The sequence below is a fragment of the Typopeltis vanoorti genome, chromosome 12 (genome assembly GCF_054136105.1).
Source record: "Typopeltis vanoorti isolate ZY-2024b chromosome 12, IOZ_Tvanoo_1.0, whole genome shotgun sequence".
In the NCBI taxonomy this organism is placed as follows: domain Eukaryota; kingdom Metazoa; phylum Arthropoda; class Arachnida; order Uropygi; family Thelyphonidae; genus Typopeltis; species Typopeltis vanoorti.
In genome coordinates, this window is record NC_143560.1 from 73,828,013 (window position 1) to 73,854,855 (window position 26,843).

A 26,843-nucleotide genomic window follows, 5' to 3' on the forward strand; every position below is an offset into this window, starting at 1 on the left:
TTAGAATTGAAGGAAGTACAGGAAGATGGTTTAATGTTAAATCTGGTGTGAGACAAGGATGTACATTATCCCCTCTGTTATTCATTATCTATATGGATCACATTATGAAAGAATGTGGTATTAAACCTGATATCAAAATTGGAGATGTTAATGTTAGCTCTTTGCTTTAAGCGGATGATGTTATACTTCTAAATAAATCCGCTACAAGTCTGCAAGATTCTCTAACTAAATTGAATAGCTGTTGTAATAGATATGGTATGAAGGTCAGCAATAAAAAGACAAAGACAATGAAAATAGGCAGAATCATTGAAAATGTCAACTGTGTTGTGAATGGAGAACCTGTGGAACAAGTAAAACATTTCAGCTACTTAGGCACGATTTTTACTGAAGATGGTAAATTAAATATAGAAATAGACAACAGAATCAGCAAAGCTGGTATGGTGGGAAGTCAATTGAATAAATTCATATGGAATAAGAAAGAAATTATTCGGAACACTAAATTAGCTGTATACAAGACAGTGGTGTTCAAACCAGTTTTAACTTATGGATCTGAGAGCTGGGTCAGAAGTAAAACACTTGACCAAAGACTAGAGACCGCAGATATGAGAGTCCTAAGAAAGATTAGAGGCGTGAACAGATGGCATCAATGGCAATATCATATTAAAAATGAGGATATTAGGAAAGAACTTGACATTGTCAGCATCCAGGAATGCGTTAGCAGAGCTAATCTCAGGTGGTATGGTCACTTAAATAGAATGGGAGAAGAAAGATTAGCAAAACAAGTGTTCTCTGCCAGGTTGGCAGGAAAACGACCCAGAGGAAGACCAAAATATAGGTGGATTGATACGGTACAAAGTGCCTTAGATGATAGAAATATAAGATCTGATAATGTTGGAGTCTTGACAAGTAACAGACTGATTTGGAGGAAAATTGTAGATAGGAAGTTAGTAATGATGTAATTTTTTCATGTAGTACTGTCATATCCTGTACACCTCTTCAGGGTACATGGCAGGAATTTGATGATGATGATGATGGCTCCTAGTTCTCCCACCACGAGACCTGTTCTGAAAGATTTCCTCTGAATTAACTTGTTAAAAACCCTTCAGTAATTTGTATGTCTCAATCATATCACTCTTTTTCTGCCTATCAATTGTGGGTTACAGTTTCTGTAACCCACAAATCTTCACTCTGTTTGAACCTGTGACTAGTTTTGTGCCACTAGTCACAGGCCTTGGACTACTACTGTATAATTTGTTCAGTTATTTTCCGATGATGCAAAGTTGGGTAGAGCAATAGTTAATACAGATGTCAAAATTTTGCAGGATAATTTGGATTGATTGGCAGACTAGGCAAAGGAGAATGGATATCAGTTTAATGTGATAAAGTGTAAGATTTTCTTTACAAAGCAAAGTATCATTTTGGATTGAAAAGATTACCAGCTGTATACACGTTGGTGGAACTGTACTCCAGGAAATTGACAAAGCCAGAGACTTTGGAGTATTAGTGGATAGGAAGTAAAGTTTAGGGGGCACATAACAAAAGTGGCTAAAACAACCAGGTGGAACTGTACTCCATTTCCTGGAGTACAGTTCCACCAACGTGTATACAGCTGGTAATCTTTTCAAACCAAAATGATACTTTGCTTTTTAAAGAAAACCTTACACTTTGCCACAGTAAACTGATATCCATTCTCCTTTGCCCAGTCTGCCAATCTATCCAAATTATCCTGCAAAATTTTGACATCATCTGTATTAACTATTGCTCTACCCAACTTTGCATCATCAGAAAATAACTGAACAAATTAAACAGTAGCAGTGTAAATACAAAATTAATGACAGAAAATCTCATGTAAAAAGATATTTTTAATAGTATAATTTTTGCCTGTGTGTCACAGGCATCTTCAGTACATGTTAAGCTGAAATTAAACAATAATTGACAATTCTAAAAAAGCGCCACCTAAGTAGCTAGTGTAAGATAACTAAAAAGGTCGATAAAATTTCCTAACAAAAAAAAAAAAAAAACTATATATATACAATAAAATTAATATGTCTTCCTCTTCAAATACAGAAGAAATAACATGCATTCCCATCCCTTATGTACACTGCATTAGTGAACGTATAGCAAAAGTTTTAAAAACCACTGAATATTTTTGTTGCCTTTCAACCGGTCAGAAAAATCTTCACCTTTCTTACTTCTCCTAAGGACAAGCTTCCAGATCTTAATTATCCAGGTGTCTACCAGATTCCTTGCTCTTGTGGATTATCTTATTTCAGACAAACAGGAAGATCTGCCACTATTCGACTAGAAGAACACCAGTCTTATATTCAGTACCTTAAACCTGAACAGTCTGGACTTGCAGAACATGCCATCATCACTAGACATAGAGTGCACTGGAAAAAGACAAGAGTCCTTTACAAAAGTCGGTTCCTCGTAGAACGGCTTTATAAAGAAACATGTGAAACTTTACTCCACTCTCCTAACTTAAACGTATCTGATGGTTTGTGTCATCCTCTTTATGGTAGATAGTACTTTACAAATCTTTCCTAACTTTTTATTGTATATATAGTTCTTTTTTTTTCTGTTAGAAAATTTTATTGACCTTTTTAGTTATCTTACACTAGCTACTTAGGTGGCGCTTTTTGGAATTGTCAGTTATTGTTTAATTTCAGCTTAACATGTACTGAAGATGCCTGTGACACACAGGCGAAAATTATACTATTAAAAATATCTTTTTATGTGAGATTTTCAGTCATTAATTTTGTATTTATATGTCTATTCATGGTATTCCCTTACTAAGAGTTAAACAGTAGCAGTCCAAGGCCTGTGACTAGTGGTACACCACAAGTCACAGGCTTTCTTTTGGACGCTACTCCTGAATAAACTAATCTCTGATATCTCTCTATCAACCACCATCCTATCAATCTCACTAACCCTATATCCATCCCCAAGTGCTGCAGTTTACTGATTGGAATTCCATTTGGTATCCTGTCAAAAGCCTTTGCAAACTTCAGCAGTATTACTGTAAACCCATTACCTTTATGCAACTCAGCTGTCACTGTATTATAAATTGTGAGCAAGTTACTGAGATATGGCCTACCCTTCACAAAACCATGCCCCCCATCATACAGTATCTCATTTCCATCTATCCATTCTTGTATTTTGCTCTTTATCAACTCCTCCAATACTTTGACAATTCCTGATATGCTGATCGGTCGGTAATTTGCTACCTCAGTCTTGGAGCCTCCTTTATGCAATGAAACTATTTTCCCCTCTTTACATCCTCTCAGTACTAACCCATAGCTGAGACTTAGATTAAACAACATGGTCAAGGGCACTGACAATTCCCTCGTCACTTCACGTAAAACTCGAGCTGGTATACCATCCAATTCCACAGCTGTATTCACATTAAGGTTCGGTAATATGCTATGCAACTCCATTTTTGATTTACCTCAGTTCCCATATATATGCCTTTGGCTCTCTTATTCCTGCAATATCACCACCTGGATGATATACTGTTGTAAAGTGTTCACTTAGTAATTCTACTATTTTGACTGATTCAGTATTCTGCCATACACATTCTTTCTTTTTCCTTGCAGCATATCGAAAGAACTGTTTGGGATTCTCTTTAGCCTGCTTTGCTAACTTCCTTTCATAATCTGCTTTTGCCTTTCTTGCCACACAGGTTACTCTTCTTACCTGGGCTCTGTACTGTTCAAGTGCCTGCAGTTCACTTTCTTCTTAAATTCCTCCACAATTGTTTCTTTTTTTGCAGGTCCGACTTAATGATGATATTCATCCATTTAACTCCTGCTTGATTTACTCTCTTAACTCTAGGTATGCAGTCTACCATTACCTTCCTCAAACACTCCTTTACCGCATCCCATGCACTATCAACATCCTGCCCTTCCAGTTTTACAGGCCATGGCACCGATCCAAGCTCCTAAGCTTGTCATACTTACCAGCCCTGTAATTCCACATATACCACATCTTAACTGCAAATTCTACACATTTAGCCACTTCCCAGGTCAAGACCATATGATCACTCTCACTCTGGTGGGTAGCCAGCTGAATAAATTTATATGGCCAGTTTTAAGTTATGGATCTGAAAGTTGGGTAGAAATAAAGCACTTGATCAAAGACTACAGACCACAGATATAAGGATTGTGAGAAAAATTAGGGGAGTGAACTGATGACATCAATGGCAGAATGATTTTTTAAAAATGAAAATATTAGAAAGGAAGTTGACATTATTAGCATTCAGGAATGTGTCAGCAGAGTTAATCTAAGTGGCCATACCATCTTAGGAAAGATGACATGGAAGAAGACCAAGATGTAAGTGGATTGATTTCTTTAAAAGTGCCATAGAAGCATGAAATGTGAGATATGACAATATTGGAGTGCTCGCAAGTAATAGATTGATTTGGAGGAAAATTGTTGATAGCAGAATAATAGTAATATACACTTAATCATGTTGTGCTATCACAGTAATCTGAACACCCATTGGGGGGTACATATCAGGAAATCTGTGATGACACACACACCAATGTATATTTATTCACTGTACTGTGCTATATGTAAATGAATGGGTATGCATCAATACAAATAAAGATACCTGTCTTCTAGCTAATAACAAACTTGAGTATTATAAAAATTAGGTCTCATCAAGGGAATATAACTTGCTCTGCAAATAATCTTATGTTAAAAGAATATGAATGTGATGATCTCTTGTTCGGTGCTACAATGTCTCTATGTGCAGTTAAACAGTTATTACAACAACAAGCTACATCAGAAAATACCTATCTCATAGCTATAGCTTATCTTAAAGGATCTCAGAAAAGAAGACGGGTGGCACGTTAAAAATATTTATTCTATTCCCTTCATTCCAGTTCAAAAGTTATTACATGACACCTACAAGGAAGTTAGGAATTTATCACAGAGGGCACTGTCTACTACAATCTACACTATTTATCCATATACACGCTTTGCCATATAATTCCCAATAATAGATGAAAAACCCAAGTTTCTGGAAGAAAATGTCCTACTATCTCTGAATGAGATTTGCCAATTCATCTTCAACTGTAAAAAACTGTGACATTTCCTCTCACCATGCCTCTTTCTTCTAGAATCACTACAGTAGTACCAGAAGTCAAAAGCTTAGTTCTTAATTCATTTTAGAATCCTTTCTTTTAGTGTTGCAAGGTGATCAGCATTCATTTTAGAAATTATGGACTTTACAACTGTGTTATAAATAACTATTTTAATTTCCTGACGTTTCGACCTTCATATTAAGGTCATCATCTGGAGTACATACAAATATACAAGGACAAGTTGAGTTACATTTCACATAGTAAGCTAAAGAAACAATGATTTGATCACCGGTTATTCTACTGGCATGACCTCCAGTGAAAAAAAAAAAAAAAAAGAAAAAAAAATACAGATAAAATTACAAATTAAATAATTATTTAGAAACTATATCAAAGCTAAATTCTATTTAAGATAACATGAGGGAAACATTCTTTCTTATAGATAGTTTTCTTACAGTAACAATGATGTCCTATTTTTAACATTACATCTGTTATATTAGATTTAGGATTCTGGATTATCTACAGTCCTGTTTATAGTTAACTCTTAGGGAGAAACATTCCGTGGGTAGCGTAAAATCTTGTACAGATGGAATTTTTTAGATTAGATTCTTTCTGTACCAATTTTACTTAGAATAAAATAAATTTAATATACTTGTAATTTTGGTTAATATTTAACTAATGACTTGCTGTACAACAACAAAGGACAAAGAAAAAAATGTCTGAATGAATTGTAACAATAGATTGTTAAGACAAAAAAAAAATATCCCCGACGGGATTAAGACCTAAAGCCATTGCACACATGAAGGTCAAGAATGTACGGGGTTTCCCGCCTTAATGCAGCGACCTAAGAGGTAGGGGGAAAGACCTCTATGAATACCCAGGGGAATAAAAAAGTACCAAGAACCAAGGTCGATTGAGCAGCATAAAAGGGGAGACATCGAGAGAGACGAACACAGGAAATTTTTTTCGAGGAAGGTCAGTCGTCATGAAGAGGGTTCATTTCGGAGAAGGTGAGTCAAGTTAGCTAGAAGACCACTTAGAAGGAGAGGTCGTTTCGATGATCGTCGCTGGATAAGTTCGTTTTTGCTCCAGTTTCTGTTCCGGCTCCTAGTTCGAGTATGTCCTGCCGATTCTAGGTCAAGGGACCCAGTTCCAGCCAACAGATGTCCGAAAATGCTAGATGGATCGTTTATGCAGCGTAGAAAGTAAGTTCCGGATTTCCAGCTGCCAAGGTTCCTGATGATTTCCACCTGTGGAAGTGTCTCGTTGATATCGGAAAATGGTGCCCGTTTGTGTAAGCAATATCAGAAGGAAGAAGATGATAATGATCTCAAGGGTCTACTGATGTGGATTAGATGACTAAATACCAATTAAGGTCTATTATATGTGATTTAACTAGAGGCAGAAATTGTAGCAGCTCTAGCTGTTTTTTTTTTTTTTTTTTGTTAGTATTACTTCAGGACTGAAGAAATTAGCTAACCATTGAAAAATAACTTGCTTAGTTGTGTGAAATAAGATAGCCTTGTTACAAGGTGAAAGTTAGGTGTGCATAATGTTATTTATTGTCTGAGCTTGCTTGTGGTATAGTATGTGTAGGTCTGTTATGTTGTATGACTTAAGTATAGGCACAAATATTACCTTAGCCTGTATACTTAAAGGAGAATTGTTGAACTAGATTGATAATTTAAGATCTAAGTTAATATTGTTGAAAAGTATAGTCAGGAAAAAGGATTGTGTGCAGAATGTTAACTTTATTGTACTCTAATTAGCATGAATAAATTGTTTTGTTTGTCAAATAACTTTCTTGATTCCTATATACCAATGTACTTCTCATAAAAAGACCAAACCTGTGTGACCTAGGGAGATAAACAGCCATGACTGAAGAATAGAGTATTGCATTGCTTGACATAGTGACAAGTGTGAGATATATTTTCGTGCTTTGCTAAGTGTTTTTTAATGGAAGGATATTTAAGTCTTATCTGCGATTTCTGATGGCGCAGTCATAATAAATAAATTAATTCTTCAGAAATCAATATAGAAAAACGTTTACTGTTTAGACAAAGGGATTGACTCCAGCCAGAGGCAATTCCTGTTTTAGAATTTTGTGCATGTGATTAAGCATAGTTATGACATTAAGAAAAGGGGAGGGGGGGGTCTAACTGAAAGAAAGGATTAACTATAGTAGACTAAATCAAGCAATGGATTAAGAAAGATGGAGTAACGACTTAAGTATAATAAGTTAAGCGAGTTGAAATAGACAAAAAAAAATAAGTATATATTTCAAACAAAGTATAGAATCAAAACTTAAAAGAAATAAGTATCATATATATATTACAAAGGCGCAGACGACACACAATATATTTTACAATAGAATATGTGCCTTCCATATGCTTGGGATTTTTAGATCATTATTACTGTTCAGATTGGAGTAGTTGATAAGAATCTCACAGGCTTCCTTAAATTTGCGTTTATACCATGTTTTGGTGTGATGTAAACAGCTGGTGCTTTTCCAGTCAATTCTATGTAAAGTGTTCAGGGCATGATCAGAAAGGCCAGCTTCACCATAGTTATTATATTTAATGTGTCGTTTAAGTTCCTTTTGTCTGATAGGAATCGTGCGTTCTGTTTCCCCTATATATGGTAGATTACAGGTGCAATAAATATGGTATACTCCAGGGTGGGCCAGAAGAGGAAGTGGGTCTTTGGATGAGTTGAGTAAGCTTTTTAATTTTGCAGGAGGTTTAAAGGTGGCTTTGAGGTTGTATTTCTGTAGTATTCTGTTTATTTTATCTGATGTCCCTTTAATGTAAGGAATGGTTATAGTTTTATTGTAATCTAGTTTATCTTTGTTTTTTATTGAGGTCTTGTAGAGAATTTTGTTAATAGTGTTTTGGCTGTAACCATTTTTTAGAAAAGTATTGCTGATAACTTTAAATTCGTCTTTCAGTGCTCGTTCATTAGAGAAGAGCTTCAAAGCCCTGTTTTTTAGAGTATTAATGACACCTAGTTTTTGTATTGGGTGGTGGTGGTAGGAGTTCATGTGTATATATTGTCCGGTATGTGTTGGTTTCCGATAAACAGTGAAGGAAAGACTGCCAGAAGGAAGACGTGTGACAAGTGTATCTAGAAACGGAACTGTGTTCTGTTTTTCAATCTCAATTGTGAACTGTATGCGTTAGGTGACTAAGGAAAGTGTCATTTCATGATTTGACAAGGGGGCCAGATCGCGAAAACATCGTCAATGTATCTAAGCCAGACTTTCGGTTTTAAAGGAGAAGAATCTAGAGCACGTTGCTCAAAATGTTCCATATAAAAAGTTAGCAATAGGGGTGATAATGGTGAGCCCATGGCTGTGCCTTCTTTTTGTAGGTAGAAAGTGTTTTGCCATACAAAATAACCAGAATGTAATACATGCGCAACGAGCGCTGTGATATCTGGAGGGAATTTTTTCTGTAAAAGAAGGATTGTGTCACTGATTGGGACATTCATAAAGAGGGCAGAGACGTCAAAACCGACTAATAAATAATCTTTTTCTAATGTAATGTCCTTGATTATGTTTATGAAGTGTTGTGTGTTTCTGATATAGGAGGGGGAATAAACTACCAACTCCTTGAGTGTTGCCGCTAATTTCTTGGCTAGGCGATAATTTGGGCTGTCTATACCTTTGACTATCAGCCGGAGTGGTGTGTTTTGTTTGTGTATCTTTGGTAGACCATAAATTCTTGGAGAATGAATGTAGTACGGAAGTAATTTTTTGACTGTATCTTCGGGCTATGTAGTAATCGATTTAAGTAGTTTCTCTGTTTTCTTTTTTATTATATTGTTTGGGTCATAGTTAACAAGTTGGTATGTACTATTGTTTGAGACTAACAGATTCATTTTTTCTAAATAAGTGGTTCGGTTTAGAATAATGGTGGCACTTAGTTTATCGGCTTAGTTATTATGATGTTAGGATTTGATTTTAATGATTTCACCGCTGTTAATTCGTGTTTCGTTAAGTTGCTTGTTATTGTTTTCTTATGATTTATAATTAAAATGTTGGGAGTTTCTAAACGTATTTTATCTGCTATGTTATTTGGGATGAATCTTAAGCCTCTTTCAATATTACAAATAAAATCCAGTTTGTTGATCGAACTGGGTGCTACAGCAAAATTTAGACCTTTGCTGAGTAGCGAGAGTTCATCTTTGTTTAAGGCATGGTTGGATAGGTTAACTACGTTACTGTTACCTGCAGGTGATTGGTGGCTCCTGTTGTTTCTTGCTTCTGGTTGGTTGTTAACGTTCACTGTGAAGAAATTCGAAAATGTCCGTTGATTTTGTTGATCTTTTAGTCTATGAAATTTGGATATGAGATTTTCTTTCTTAGTTTGAAGGATATGGTTCATCGTGTTGTCCGTAATCTTTTCGAGGATAATCCAAATATCTGCATTCAGGTAACTTGAAAGTTCAGATTTTACATTTTGTACTTGGTTTTGAGTAACGGCCAAGTTTTTTCTCGTAGCCTGGATCTGTTCTCTGAGTAATGCTTTCTCCATGCAGTGGTATATTCATTGCACCTATGTTGAGGTAAATTTTCTCTTTAGTTCGATGCAATTCAAAATGATATTGCTGTCCCTACAATGTTTTAAAAATGCCAGTCGATTGATCAAACCAGAAACACGAATCTTCAACTTACCGTATTGATTGCATCGCTTGTGGGTCGAATCTCCATGAATTATCAGAGTCCTTTCTTTTAGTGTTGCACAGTGATCAGCATTCATTTTAGAAATTATGGACTTTACAACCCTGTTATAAATAACTCACTTCTTAATAATAGATGAAAAACCCAAGTTTCTGGAAGAAAATGTCCTACTACCTCTGAATGAGATTTGCCAATTCATCATCTGTAAAAAAACTGAAATTTCTCTCACCATAACAAGATTCGAGCTAATGTCTTTTCTAAATGAGGATGGTGCCTATCTTTCTTCCAGAATCACTACAGTAGGGCCAGAAGTCAAAAGCTTACTTCTTTCTTTCTTTCTGTCTATAAGTTTCATACATGGTATCTTCCAGCAGTGTGTGTGTGTGTGTGTGTGTGTGTGTGCGTGTGTGTGTGTGTAGAATTACTTATTGAAATAATTTAAATTATGGGTAGAATGGCAGCTAAGGAACTTGATCAGCCTTAACCAACAGGGAAAGTCAGGATTTATGGCCATGAGTTTGGTATCGATTCCATGATGAAGCAGGAATATGATTCTCTTACAATACAGTTGCATTAAAAAAAACAGCTTATGAATTCTTTCTGCATTTTATAAACCTAAACAAAATGCACTACTTTGAAGGTTTAGTGGCTAATTACAACATACAGGTTAAAAAAGCAAGCTCCACATCACCAATATTTTGTGTTACCCAAGCATTCTCAAGGCAATAAATCGCAATGTGATCAAAGGTACACAGTGCAGAAATGAGTACCTCTCCCAATTCAGAAATGAGACAGTCTCCCAAATCTATGGCAGCTTGTTGCAGCCAAATTTATTTAAATTGGCAGCATACTCTGGAGTGTGTTGATGCCCAGAACAGTCAGTCTTTCACTTATGTCATGTTGTTAAAGTGGCAGTTTTTCTCTGTCTCTGTCTGCATGAATGGTACTGAGCATGTGTCTCTTAGCCTGTTCTTTCTGAGGTGATTAATAAATGTGTTTCTGGTGATGTTCTTTTTTTCCCCAGTTATACCAGATTATCCATGATGGGAAATTTTACATTAACAGTAAATTAAATTTCAATACTCCCTGGTATTGAACTGGGCAAATAAGAACTAATAATGGATGTTTGAATACTGATTTAGAAGTTCCCATACAGAAGCTCATCTAAAGTGAAGCACTACTCTTTGAGTGGCTGTATGCACTATGTTAGTCTGAAAATTAGAGTCAGAGGGATGGGTTAATATAAAAATTCACCCAGTACCAATACAAAAAAAGTACACAATAATATGGGTCGTACAAACAATAAGGGTTGCACTTTATCAGGCACTAATCTGGTATAACTGGGGAAAAAAAAGAACATCACCAGAAACACATTTATTAAAACAAATCTGGCCTTGCTGAACATGGAATTAACATCTGAGTATTATAATTATACATATAATTATCCTACTATTATATTATACATAATTAACAATATGCCAGATAAAATAGCCTGACTGCCCAATTAACTGGAATACTTTAAGGACAAGCTCATGAAAGTAGATGGAGCCAGAGAGTGTCTGTGAAAGTCTAAGTTTTTGAAGCAGGAATTATGGAATTTATGACTGTGGGCTGCTATTTCCAACTTTCAAGTGAAAGAGGCAATATATTTAATAATAAATATAACATCACTGCAATGAGATAATATGTGGGACTGGTTGGTGCTCAGTTGACAGCATCTATGCTGTACTGAATTGGGCAATTTTTTGGGAGCGCTTATACACACTGTTCCAAATTTGGGAACAATATTCCATGGTCATATTTGTAATTTCTATAAAGTAACAAATATTGTCTCCACACATTAAAAAAAAATTAGGATTTTTCTTCTATTCAAAGCATGACTATTTGGAGATAAAGTAATGACTTGAATGAAAGAAAAGTCTTAGTTTTTTTGGATAGCAATAACTGGAGAAGTGGAGACAATAACTGTAATATGCTAATGCCAAGAGAGATTTAATGCTAGTGTAATTTCAAGAAGAGAAATTTTATCTTGTTCAGAGATTTGGGTATTGTCAAAAGTAAGGCTCGAAGAAAGTGTTCTTTTTTGTGTGAGAAATAAATGAGGATTATGTTTTGCTAGTACTGAAATTGACAACATTAGTCAAACCCCAGTGAAGAATGGTTTGGAGGTCACAATTTAGAGTACAAGAGATTGATGTTCATTGAGATGGTTTGTATAGTGCAAGGTTTAATGAATCAGTAGGAGGAATGAGGTGTGCTGTTATAAGTCAAACTGTGCATTAGGTTGCTTGCAAACTGGAGCAGGTGTTGTTGATATATAGGAAAACAAGTTAGAAGATATAGAACCATCTATAATCAAATGTAGTGAAAATGTGGTGAGAGGGATAGGCCAAATAATAAAAGCTTAGTTAATAGACTACTGTGCCCAATCTAATCAAAAGCCTTGGTGATATCTAGGACACCACTTCTGATTTGCTAAACTTTTCCATAGCACTTGTCCAAAAATGAGCATTGGGGGAGGGGGGGGGCATATGTCAGAGGATCACCTGTAGTATTAAAACCTATTTCTCCAGGATGAAATACCTGAATAAAGTGTTCATTGAACAACTCCACTATGTCCTTTGGATCAGTCACTCTATTCCCATTTTTATCCAACATGCCATTTTTCCACAATTATTTCTTCTTCTAGTGGCTACACAATGAAAGAATTCCTTGAAAGAAAATCCAATTCAAAGAATTGGATTTTCTTTGGATCTCCAGGCCAATCTCTTCTCATATTCCAGTTTAGCTTTCCTTACCATAATAGTCACTCTCCTGGCCCAAATCTTATATTCTTCATGCATCTGCTGTCCATCCCTCTCCTTATACCTCTTCCATAACCTCTTTTTTATTTGGAGTTCCTGTTTGATATTGTTTATCATCCACTTTACACCAAATTGTGTTCTCTTCTTCACTTGTATTCAATTTGCTATTGCTGCTAATAAATATTCCTTTGCAAGTTCCCAAGCACTGATGATATCTCACCTTTCCAATTCCTCATCCATGGAACTGCCCCAAGCTGATTTCTAAGACTACTATAATTATTATTATTATTTAACACCTCCAGGGAGTCCAAAGTCTCATTGAGAGAGGGAACTTACTCTATAACTCTTCACCAACTACACCAATGCCATCTACTGCCTACCATCACCACTAGTATTTCCACAGACAATCACAAACGTGCATGCTCACAGCGGGATTCGAACCTGCAGCCTTTTGGCTGGAGAGTGGATACGCTAACCACTCAGCCCACCAGGCTGGCACCTGCTTTATAATTCCACATACATTATTTTCTCTTTGATACTCTTGCATGTCTATTCATCTTCCAAGACAAAACCACATGGTCACTCTCTCCAACCACAAGATATACCACGTCACTTGTAACCAGATCTTCTGATGCTATGACCAAATCTAAAACTCTTGAACTTCATGTTGCCTAAGACATTTGTCCCTCAGGAATCCCAGAAATTTCAATCCCTTAGTACTACATGCAGTTTCCTCTTCTCAGTTTATACTGATGTAGTTAAAATCTCCCATAACAATTATTGTTTTTGCACTCGCCAAGCTCAACTACCTAAACATCTCCTGCTCTTCACCTCCCATGCTCCCTGGCTTATAGCAACATCCCACTAAATATCTTGTCCTACCTACCTCTATCTCACCATCATATGCTTCCAAAAACATTAGTGCCATTGCCCTCCAAATCCTGCACTCTGAGATGACATAGCACTTATAAGCAGTACACAGCATTCGTCCTTCCTATCCTGTTGAAAAATGCTAAACCCTGCTACTTCTATTCCTTTCAGTATATCACCTTCCATCAACCATGTCTCAGAGATCCCAATAAACTTTGGGCAGGATGATGCAGCACCACAAATTCATCTCCTTTATTCCAGATACTCATGGCACCAGTATAAAGAATCAAGGCATTGTCACTATTTCTATACCTATCATTATCCCCTCCAGACTCCACTGGATTCACACATTACATGATGTATTTCCCCTTCTCCCAAGCAACTATTCCCACAAGAGGACAACTCTGCTACCATCCACCCTGACAATTCTAGTTTCCTTGCTTATGACATACTGACTAGTTCGGGGAAAAAAAAAATCTCCCCAGATGCCTATGTCCTTCCACATTCAAATGCAAGCCATTTCTTGCATACAGTTGCTTTCTGTCCTCAAATACCCTCGAAGTAGCCACATAATCCAAGCCTTTCTTTTGACACATTCTGGCTATTATACTATTCATTATCGATGCTCTTCTCTGCATTATCATACTTGGGCAACATACTATGTTCTCTCTTTCAGTTTTCTTCTGTAACAGCCTCAAGCAAGAACCTCAGATCTCTTGCCACCCGATTCACACTGCCTCACAAGTCAACTATGCACACAATCATTCAGTCACCCTTTACTTCACTTAATTGTCATAGTCACACTATTGTTCTTCCAGGAAAACATTCCTCTGGCATTCTATCTTGTACACTACAGATCATTGAGTCTCCATACATCACATCGCTTACCACTCTATTTCTTCCTTTCTGCATCTCTCTCTCTCTTTGCAAGCTATCTATTCTTGCTCATTCATCTTCCCAGTCAAGAAAACTTCAATGCTTGAAACCTACTACAATCCCTACTTTTATATTTTCATTCATATTCTGCTCATTTTCCTCACTCTCGATCATGCTACTAGTCTCTCTTGGACAGTAATGCTTCTGATGTAATGCTAATTTTTCATACATTTTATTTTTCTATGTGTATTTACTGTTGTAAATACATGATATGTCTAGTAAACATGTTCCTTCAAAACATTAATTACTAATTATTAACAGCATTTCAATTTAGTTAATGGCATTTAAAGATATTATTACTACACTGGTGAATTATAAATATAATGGATATAAATAAATATTAAGCAAGCCTGTGAAATCCTGATAAACCCACCCAAATATCAACAACAAAGATGGCATGAAAATTCCAAGGATCTTAATGGCACACATTCGGCCTACCTAATATATAAGATACAGCATAAGTCAATACTCTAGCCAATCTTCAACTAGTATTAGAAACCATTCCATACCAATTGGCTGGAATATACAGGTATAATCATGATGTTAATATATGTATATAGATAGATACTTGTTGCTGCGCCCAATGTATTTCTACAACCAACAGATAACACCAATAACAGGACTCTAGCATTGATGTATAATTTTTTTTTTTCTCACCAGAGGTCAGGTCAACAATTGTTGTAGTATTTTAACAAACCAGTTTGATTGTAGTGTAGCTTGTTTTTTGTGTATAGTTGTATCCTCCAGAAGATGATCTTGACATAAAGGCCGAAACGTTGAATGTAGATTTTAATTATATTAAACTAAAGTTTTTATTCAAACACGGTAGTTGTCTCCATAATTTTCGAAAAATGCATTCAGATCACCGTGTAAGCTTAAAAGAAAGGAAAAAATATATAAATATAATGGTTTAACATTAATTATTCATTTTAAAATGAATATGAATAATTCATTATATTTTCATTTCAATAATGAATGTTTCTGTGAATTCAAAATAAATATGTAAATATTAATAATTTTGAAGAAATAACTGTTACAAATTCCATAAATATTTGTATTGATGCACTTTTCAAAAAAGTTCTTAAATGTGATTAAGTATTTCATTTAATGGTACTTACAGTCCAAACAAAGAATTGATACTAAGAGCAGTAATATGACTAGGAGGATCACCAGCTATCCTTGGTGTCAGGCACACGAATTCAGCCTGAAACCCTGGATTTCTTTTCAGTGGTCCTGTCTTCACCTTGAGGGGAACAGTAAATTCTACCGAGGTCTATTAAAAAAAAATATATATATATATATCTCGTTTTGTGAATTTACAATATCACACACAAGTTTTTGAATATTTGTAACATCAGAAAAAAAGATGCATCTAACCTGCTGATTTACTACCTTACTCAATATAAATACTGAATTACACAAAGCATGTAGTGGGTGATAAGAAAAGCCTTATCTTTTTTTATTTATATTAAAATGAAAATTTTAATATAAATCTTTTATATTTAATATAAAAATTTTATATAAAAGTTTTTATATATAAACAGGTTTTAAAATGTATAATACCAAAACTGATATATTTAATTAATTCACTGTTGAACTCTTTTCTATTCAGAGCAGGAGAAATAAAAATAATTCATGCCAAACAAATGTGAAAAACAGTCAATTCTTATTACAGCAAACTCACAGGGTCCAAAAACCATAGTTTATTATAGCAATTTTTTTTAAAACATAAAATTCTAATATGGGCTTTGGTCTTGATTTTTGGTAATTTGTAATAGTGATTTGCTATGGTGAGAGCTGACTGTAAATTTAACAAACTGTTTTACCAAGTCTACCCTTATTTTCAAAACCTGATTTTTCTTTCAAGCATTTAAGACAATTTGTACCAAAAAAAATCAATTCATGACATTTTATTCAAGCAAAAATGATAAAACTTATATTCTAATTTTATTCTAGAATTTAAAGTGAGAATCAAGTTGAGGTTGTTCACTGAAATAAAAAATGGTTAATGTAAACCACAGCAGAAAGTCTCTTTGGAATTAGTGGTTATCCCACTTCAGGCTTGAACTGTGGGCTTTATGATCCTGAGCGATGGATACTTCATTAGATGTCCATGTATCCTGTGAGAGAAAAATCAAATTTCCTTTCTTTTTGTCCCAATTATAAATTTTAAGGTCATAATGAAAGGTCTGCTTTCAGAAATTAGATTGGATTTAGTAAATATGGCAATACTTCTTGCATGTTTTACATGCTATATCTAGCTTTGTTATTAAACTAACTCTGAACTTTGGCTAGAAATCACCTGGATAGAGTAGCAATCTTTCATGGAAGGGGAGTCCTTTCAACAAATCTGTTTTTAATTCTATGTGCAAAATTTAGTTATTATTTAAACAAACAGTCCCCAACTTGCATAAGTTACATTTTGCAAAATTCACATAAGTCCAATTCAACCCTTTACCTATTAATCACACCTTGGTTCTTATGGTTCTTCTTAGTTCCATTTACAGTATGTGTATGTGGTAATGCATTAACATGTTTTAAAGGTTATTTCTGTTCTTTCATTCACAGGATGCACGTACAAATTAGGTTTTAGTATGTAATTATTAATGCAAAGTAATATAATAAAGAATAAATAGTATGAGAAATAGAATAGAAAAAATGCCTAATTTGGCCATCCAATCTTCTGTATGAAATTGTTCTGATAATATGCTAAAGTGTCATCTATTTATTTCTCTTTGGACTTATGGTAAAGATGTTTTAATGCTTGTCACAACACAAATTCAACTTTGAAAACTTCTAAATATGCAGGCCACATTATGTACTTGGTACAGAATTTTTTTTTAATGATAATTATCAGATTAAAAAAAAAAAAAAAGGTAATGCCTTTTATTCCCTTATAAGGAGTAGTCGAAGCCTTTTAACTCTATCTAGCTTTTGATAGATTAGGTTTGAGTGGGCAGTTCAATCTCCACCGGTAACCAATCAGAGATAGCAGGTCCATGACTATCACTAATTATAGGTGGCAACTAATGAAGATATGGGCAAACGAGTGCAGCCATCTCTAGGTACCTAACCCTAACAGGATGTGCTACTGTCTGAAATAATGTGGGTTCTATGGTCAATTTTCTTGAGTTTATGGAACAAAAAAACCTGCTTGCCTGTGCCAGAGATCGACTAACTTGGAAACTGGTCAAAGAAAGGCTTAGAAAAAGTTTCTCCAGTCAGCGACCAGACTTGAACTTACATCTATCTTCGGGTGGCTTAGAGCAGGGGATGCGAATGCTACTTCCACTGAGCTATGCAGGCCATGATTATCAGACTAGTACCACATAATTTTTTATTTATAATTTTCATTTTTATCTCTAGATCAATTTTTGTGCATTTATGCATAGGTCCACTTTCTTCATTTCTATTCCTTTTTCCAGGCATGATTGTATTCTACATCAAGCACACACAAGCACTAAAAATGATAAAAGCATATGAATACAAATGTGCAGCACGTCCATGTTCAACAGTATAGAAGGTGCGCGAGCACCCACCCACACACACATACATATACAGGCTCTGACTTGTGAATGGTTGCTGTTAGATGTTGTGCAAATAATGTATAAGTAAAATTTGTGACTGAAATTTTTTTTCACAGCTCTCTCAGGATAATTTATATAAGTCCAAATTCATGTAGGTTGGCGACTGCTCTGTATATCTTTTGTAACCTATGTTTTGCTTTCAACAAAAAAACTTCACTTCTTTTTTCATGGATATTATTATTAATGATCTAAAAGTATGCAATCAAGGTTGTGAAAACTTAGAATTATAAACATTCCTGCCCTAATCAAAGAAAACAGAATTTTCTGAATTTTATTTGCTCATATTTTATGAGCAAATAAATGTTTGCTCATAAAATATCTTCAAAACTAGGGAAAAACAGCTCAATACCTTTCAGAAATATAAAGTTACAAACCTAAAACAGAAAAGTATTCAATTTATTATAATTTTTATTGTTTAATTTTAATAAAATGAGTATTGTATCATACAAATTATTGATGATTAAAATTTTATGACGAATTAAAGAAACTATTTGATGACTGTAATAAATATATTATTTGTTATTTTATACATCTAAATAATACTCATTAGATACTAATAAGATGAAGTGCAACAAAACAACCACATGTAATAGATATTTTTATGACACTTTGCAACTCTGCATCAGTTTGTTCACAGCATTACACCTCTTAACAGGAAGTTCTTCAGTTAAATGAAAACAAAAAATCACTACCCAATTTTAAAAGAAGGGCTAAGGAAAATACAGTATCTTCAAGTAGCTGAAAAAGAATTAAGGCTGATAAGTCAGTTTTAAACTTTTGTAAAACAAGAAAGTTAGTCATATTTTATCTAAATTGGTCAATTTAGATAAAAAATTGACTAAAGATGGCATCTCAAATCGAACAATTTCAAAACAGAATTACAGCCAGTCAAGTAGAAAGTATTTTTAACTTGGGTATAGTTATGTTAAAGATACCAAGCAATTTTAAAACTGGTTTTACTCCATTTTTTCCAAGTAAGCAAACAGACAAAATGTCAAGTTTGCACCTGCAATTTATGCAAGACTAGCTGATCCCACAGGTAGTGCAAGACCAAGGCAACTCGTGGTAAAGGTGGAGCAAGCTCTGATCACTAATCTTAATATTTACCCTTATTTACCCTTAATGCCAAAACACATTTCCAAGAAGGGGATGTATGATGTTTTGTATTAAAGGCAAGGGGCCACTACCCAGACCGGTTTCGACCTTTATTGAGGTCTCATCAGTGAGAGCCAGGCTAGAAATACCAAGATTTAGTAATGCAGAGCTTGTAAGTATTTTACCAAAACAAGTTACCATAAGGTGTTATAACCTTATTAAATAAAAATCTCAGGAGGAGATATAGATGTAGAAAGTATTTTTAACTTGGGTATAGTTATGTTAAAGATACCAAGCAATTTTAAATCTGGTTTTATTCCATTTTTTCCAAGTAAGCAAACAGACAAAATGTCAAGTTTGTGCCTGCAATTTATGCAAGACTAGCTGATCCCACAGGTAGTGCAAGACCAAGGCAACTCGTGGTAAAGGTGGAGCAAGATTTTTATTTAATAAGGTTATAACACCTTATGGTAACTTGTTTTGGTAAAATACTTACAAGCTCTGCATTACTAAATCTTGGTATTTCTAGCCTGGCTCCCACTGATGAGACCTCAATAAAGGTCGAAACCGGTCTGGGTAGTGGCCCCTTGCCTTTAATACAAAACATCATACATCCCCTTCTTGGAGATGTGTTTTGGCATTAAGGGTAAATATTAAGATTAGTGATCAGAGCTTGCTCCACCTTTACCACGAGTTGCCTTAGTCTTGCACTACCTGTGGGATCAGCTAGTCTTGCATAAATTGCAGGCGCAAACTTGACATTTTGTCTGTTTGCTTACTTGGAAAAAATGGAGTAAAACCAGGTTTAAAATTGCTTGGTGTCTTTAACAATACAGCGCCAGTCAAGTTTTTTAAATTGAATTTTGGACTTCTATGAACATAAACACAGAAGACCAAATAAGAAAAATTACAGAATTAACAGAATTGGATCACCATTTTAATCTTAGATTAGATAAATGCAACCAGTATTGAAAATAAAACACTTTCAAGCATTGTTGTTCATTTGGATTATGTAAGAATGTTTAATTTAGGATTAGTTCATATACCCAGAAAATGCTCTTAATTGATATTCAAAATAATTTGCACTTACAAAGAATTTAAAATAGTTTTAAAAAACATATAGCAACTATAAAGACAGATGAAGCGAGTATAATGCAGAAATGTGGACGTGAAAGCTCAGTTCAAAAAATTTACTCTGCCTTAATCGTGTCATTCATTTAGCTGTCACTGATGCATTTTAGAAAACTAAATAAATTATATATATATATAAATTATTTATATGGCTATTGGTGACCCCCCCCCCTTCAAATCTCCAAAAAGGTAACAGAGTTAATAGGGTTTGAAAATAAAAGATAGATAGTATAGGGTTGTATATAGAGGATAATAACTTCATATTAATTACCTTAGTATCCCATAAGGCAAAGCACATATCCCTTGTGGACTATAAGCTTTCTATGAATCTTAATTTGATTCAAATAACTTTGCGTCTAGCATTAATGACATGGGAAGCAAGCCAAGACTTATCAGATTACAGTACAATAGTAACGAAGCAACGACAAGGTCCTATCGGTGATTGGAAAAGCTACTTCCATCATGCATAGAGGATCTGAACTCAAAGCGCATACTTCTTAGCACTATGACCATAACCGCTAACACACTAAGTTTCTTACTATTCATTTCACAAATAATGTGAAAATGTATGGTGAATCTGCAAGTTCCGATGAGAAGGCTGCCAAGGAGTTTGTGGAGAAATTGGATAAAATTATTTGCCACAGCAAATATTTAATATGGATGAGACTTCCTTGTTTCAGAAAAAAATGCCCTGGAGGACAATTCATCCACAAAAAGCTAAAATCTATGTCTGGTTTCAAAGCTCTTAAAGACCGTGTTATGATTCTGTTAGGGGCTAATGTGGCTGGATATAAACTGAAACCATTTTTGATATGGCACAGTGAGAATCCACGAACCTTCAAAAACATTAGGAGGCATACTTTTCTAGTTCATTAGCAGAGATATAAGAAGTCGTAGATGACTCAAAATTATACGGATGCATTAATCAACCATAATGCAAGTGAAATAGAAAGCTATTGTGTGAAAGAAAATGTAGAATTTAAAATTTTATTAATTCTAGATAATGCTCCAGGTCATCCGTCTTACATCGGTGATCTTCACCAAGTTCAAGGTCGTTTCTCCTTCCAAACACTACTTCCTTGATCCAACCAATGGATCAAGGGGTTCTTGTAGTGTTTAAGGCTTATTATATACGGAGAACTTTTTCATAAGCCATTTCTTATGAAAAAGGAAACAACCAGACTCTTATGCAATTCTGGAAAGCATTCAATATCTTTCAATGTATGAGTGGCATATGGAAAAAGACATTAAAAAGGTTTGTGCACGATTTTGGAAGTTTTGAAAAAAATGAAGACCTTTGTAAATTGAGTGAAGAAATACTGGGCCTAGCAATCTGAATCTCAAAGTGAATGATGATGACATCCAACTCATAGAAAGTGCTTCTGAAGAGTTGACCATCGAAGAATTGGTTGAAAAGGAGGAAGAACGAGAAAAGGAAGAGGAAAAAGAGAAACAAGAAAGGTAGTTAAACAATTCACAGTGAAGGGTCTTGCAGAAATGTTCTCTGCAGTTAGCGATGTTCTCAAAATGGATGATGACGTGAACCCCAATGTTGAATGCTACTTCTTAATAGAAAGGAAAGTACATGATGTGTTTGTTTGCTATAAACAAATTTATGATGAAAAGAAGAAGAGGAATAAGCAAAGCACATTGGACATTTTCCAATGTGCTTTGCTTATTTTGCAGCCTGGTTCTTCACATAGGGAAGGTAATGAAGATGTAATTGTGGGGGAGGATTTGGATAATTATTCTCCTGTTTTTATAGTGGCAGTAATGCACAGTACAGTTTTATAATAAGGTTTAAAAATTAAAATGATGGTATACTTAATGCTGTCAAGTCCCTAACCCATATAACTCTGTTGATTTAATATATCGACTTATGCCCGAACCGACTTTAAGTCCTGCCGGATGGAATGGGACCCGATGTAAGTCAAGGGATGACTGTATTTGCCTTCTATTGGTCCATTTTGATAAGGTTTCACCTTTTAGGTATTATGTTTAAGATCAGATTTTTATCTAACCCTCTCATATAACAAATGAAAGTACATATAATTGGGAATCTTATGGATTTGGATTTATTGCAATTTATGATTAATTTTTTTGTAGTATTATTAATCTATTCAACTACTTATTTTCAAATGCTAGTTTTATTAATTTAACAAAATTCTCATATTTCCCCTCTCAAAATTAAATGGTAACTCTCATCTAGAGAGTTACAAAGATCAAAACCAGTCTTTCTGAAAAAAAAAATCATTTCTTGCCATTACTTTCTTTGCAGCTAATGTACTCTACTTTTCTTCATGACTGTAAAAATAAAACTGGAAATCACACAGATACAACAACGAAAGTTGATGAAATAACTGTAGTCTTCTCTTATAATCAGGAAATACTGCTTGCTATCATCAGGTTTGGAAAATTCTATGCTAATTTCAACAACTACCATAGATAACATTTAGTAGTACAGTATTCCTTCTCTTAGTGTATTGCTACACTAAGAGAAGGAATACTGTACTTAAAGCATTGGTTATGAGGCATTCTGAGAGAGTAATGGTCAAAACCAGAAAGAGCCAAATCAAGTTGCAGCCAATATTTTGATACTGTAACTGTAACATTATCTGATCTTGACTGAATCGCATCTAGTATGTGATGAATATTATAAGTGTTTTTTTGTAAATTTCAGTTATCTAGTCTTGTATGAAGATGACAGTTTTCTTGATGGAAAATTTGCTCTTCATCTTAATAAACAGCTATTGTTGATTCAGAATCAGAGCTGACGCAATTAAGGCTAGGAGGCCTTAAATGACATAAGAATAAGAGAATAATATCTGTTAATTGCAAATGTTCTTATGGCTTGTTTCTGGCCAGAGAATGCATGACTCATTTTCGGACACACGCACAAAAAAAGTTCTAATAGAGGTTCTTTGCATCCTAAACAAATCAGAACTTTTCCACAAAAGGTCAAAATGAAATGTGTGTGATAAGCTAGCTAAAGATCATGTGATCTTCAGCCAGCTTATGAACACATGATCTTTAGCTAGATCTATGTATATATATCTTTAGAAGAGACTGTTTAGCTCTGCTAAAGATATATATGTATGCATAGAAAAGTTGTACTAGATAATATGGCAGATGCAAACTAATTTGGATGTCTAATGTCTTGAGATGTGACCTGGGAGCATATTAATGCAGCTTTGGCTTCTGTATTGTTGAACCAAAGTTGGAAAGTTCTCCAGATTTTTAAGACATCTATACATTGTCATTATTATTACTTGGATATCTCCATGAAGTCAAGCTATTCACTGTTTGACGCACACGCTTACCATTATTCACAAAATGCCGACCAAGCTACTCCTGAAATTCATTCACTGACAAGCTATTTATAATAACTCATTTCACTTGCTCTCCATTCTCGACACAAATATCTATTAGTTCCCACATTGTTGCTAATCTAATCATGCTCAACTTAAAGGGAGACCACTACAGTCATGTAATAAAAATTTTCTTCTGCATATCAAATCTGTCAAATCCATTTAACAAGTTATGTTTTTAGCACATAACCTCTTTTCTGCCTATCAGACAAATTAGGTAACCCACAAACTTTTATTCCAATATATCCTCATAGGGAACATTCCACAGACCAGTCACCATCTTTGGCCATTCATCTCTAAATCCTCACCACCACTCTCTCAACCCCGCCCCCCATCCAAATTAACTATAAATTAAAGATGCAAAGAAATTATATTCTTCGTTTAATCCTTTATACAAGTGTAAGCAAACAAAGTTTGTGCATGAAGTACCTTCACAAAATATGGCTTCTGCATTACTTCAACCTTGATATCACTTCCTGGTCTGGCTTCCACTGATGAGACCTCAATAAAGGTCGAAACAATAATCCCTCCCATAATGCTTAGCATTATGGGATTCTAAGGCAAATGATGCAAAGTCATTAGCCTTTATATACAAGTTGACCAGTCATGAAGTTACTTCATGCACAAACTTTATTTGTTTACACTTGGTTAAAGGATTAAACATCATCATCATCATATTCCTGCCATGTACCCTCAAGGGGTGTACAGGATATGATAGTACTACATGAAAAAAATTACATCTTTACTAACTTCCTAACTACAATTTTCCTCCAAATCAGTCTGTTACTTGTCAAGACTCCAACATTATCAGTTCTTATATTTCTATCGTCTAAGGCACTTCGTACCGTATCAATCCACCTATATCTTGGCCTACCTCTGGATTGTTTTGCTGCCAACCTGGCAGAGAACATTTGTTTTGCTAATCTTTCTTTGCCCATTCTGTTTAAGTGACCATACTACCTGAGATTAGCTTTGCTAACGCATTCCCGGATGCTGACAATGTCAAGTTCTTTCCTAATATCCTCGTTTTTAATATGATATTGCCATCGATGCCATCTGTTCACGCCTATAATCTTTCTCAGGACTCTCATATCTGCGGTCTCTAGTCTTTGGTCAAGTGTTTTACTTCTAATCCAGCTCTCAGATCCATAAGTTAAAACTGGTTTGAACACTGTCTTGTATACAGCTAATTTAGTGTTCCGACTAATTTCTCTCTTACTCCATATGAATTTATTCAATTGACTTCCTACCATACCAGCTTTGTTGATTCTGTTGTCTATTTCTATATTTAATATACCATCTTCACTAAAAATCGTGCCTAAGTAGCTGAAATGTTTTACTTGTTCCACAGGTTCTCCATTCACAACACAGTTGATATTTTCAATGATTCTGCCTATTTTCATTGTCTTTGTAATGCTGACCTTCATACCATATCTATTACAACAGTTATTCAATTTAGTCAGAGAATCTTGCAGACTTGTAGCGGATTTATTTAGAAGTATAACATCATCCACATAAAGCAAAGAGCTGACATTAACGTCTCCAATTTTGATATCATGTTTAATACCACTTTCCTTCATAATGTGATCAATATAGATAATGAATAACAGAGAGGATAATGTACATCCTTGTCTCACACCAGATTTAACATTAAGCCATCTTCCTGTACTTCCTTCAAGTAGTACAGGAAGATGGCTTACTGCCGACTTACTTCTCTCTTGGCACCTTGTCATATGCCTTTTCCAAATCGACAAAAGTTAAATACAGATCTTTGTTATATTCCCAAGCTTTCTCGACTATTTGTCGTAAAGTGAAGATCTGATCCTGACAGCCTCTATTTGGCCTGAATCCAGCTTGTTCTTCACCAAGATTTTCTTCCACAATTCTTCTCAAAAGTTTCTCAAGTATACTTGCATATATCTTATCAGAAACACTCAGTAGGGAAATACCTCTGTAATTCTCACATTCAGTTTTATTTCCCTTTTTATATATGGATACTATGAGAGCTTTACTCCAATCATTGGGAATTCGTCCCTCTGTCCAGTCTTTCTGAACTATGCAGTGCAGCCACTGTAAGACTCTTATACTACCACACTTCAGCATTTCTGGTCAAATATCATCTACTTCTCCTGCCTTTCCACATTTCAAGCCTTTGATGGCTTTTTTTACTTCAAGAATGGATATGTATTCCTGAATGCATGCATGGTCAGTGTTTTTTACCACTGTGCTATCATCACTGCTTGTTTCATTTAGCAGTTTTTCAAAGTAATTACTCCATACTTCAAGGATATCTTTTTCTCCCGTTTTCATGTCACCTTTATCATCTCTAACTCCTTTTACAGTACTCTTTCCTCCATTCCTAAGCTTCTTCAACAACCTCCAGAATATTTTGCCACCTTCTTGATATTTATTTTCTATATTCTTGCCAAAGTCCTCCCATGACTTTTGTTTAGCTAGTTTTACAGTGTTTTGCATTCTTGCATTTGTCTCTGTATTCTCTAAGAGCACAAGCTGACTTATTTGCTAGGAACTTTTGATATGCTTTCTTCTTTTCCTTCACTGCCTCTCTAACTTCCTGTGTCCACCATGGAGTTCTAATTTTTCTATCCTTGCAGACAACTTCACCACATGCCTCTCTAGCTGAATCAATCAGGGCTTTCTTCAAGGCTTGCCACTGAATCTCCAAGGTTTGATTCCTGTTCTCAAAAACTCTTTCATTTTTTCTTCAATAATCTTTGTGTATTTTAGTCTACAGTTCACATCTGAGAGCTGCTCAACTTTTATTCACTTTAAAACTTTCTTACATGTTATTCTTTTCAATATGAAATTCAATTTTATCCTGCTGAAGACTAAATAGTGATCACTTCCAATTTCAAATCCTCTGTACACTCTGGTGTTCTGCAAAAGGGAGAAAACATCACTATCAACAATAATATAGTCAATGAGACTTTTCTTATTCCTTGCCTCTTCTCACCATGTGAATTTGTGCACATTTTTATGTTGGAACATGGTGTAAGTAATAACCAGTCCATGTCCTGAGCAGAAATACAACAGATATTTGCCATTATTATTAGCTTTGCTCTTTTCTCCAAATTTTCCCAAAATATTTTTGTATGTCTCACAATCATTTCCTACTCTGCTATTTAGATCCCCAACAAGAACCAACTTTTCCTTTTTCATTGTCTCAGTTGCTTTTTCTAAAGCTTCAAAAAATTTCTCTACTTCTACCTTAGTAGAACCTTCTGTGGGACCATAGGTACAAATAAGTCTCATTGTCCAGTTCCCTA

At 34.9% G+C, this 26,843-nt stretch overlaps 1 protein-coding gene across 5 annotated transcripts in view; it reads right to left on the reverse strand.

Moving 5' to 3' along the window:
• The window catches only part of LOC150100889 (syntaxin-binding protein 5-like), a 710,057-nt gene that overhangs the window by 287,777 nt on the left and 395,437 nt on the right, over nucleotides 1–26,843 (reverse strand). For all 5 annotated transcript variants that reach the window (XM_090401895.1, XM_090401898.1, XM_090401897.1 and 2 more), the window contains exon 17: nucleotides 15,494–15,648. In XM_090401895.1, coding sequence (XP_090258021.1) covers nucleotides 15,494–15,648 — 155 coding nt within the window. The remainder of the gene's footprint in view (nucleotides 1–15,493; nucleotides 15,649–26,843) is intronic.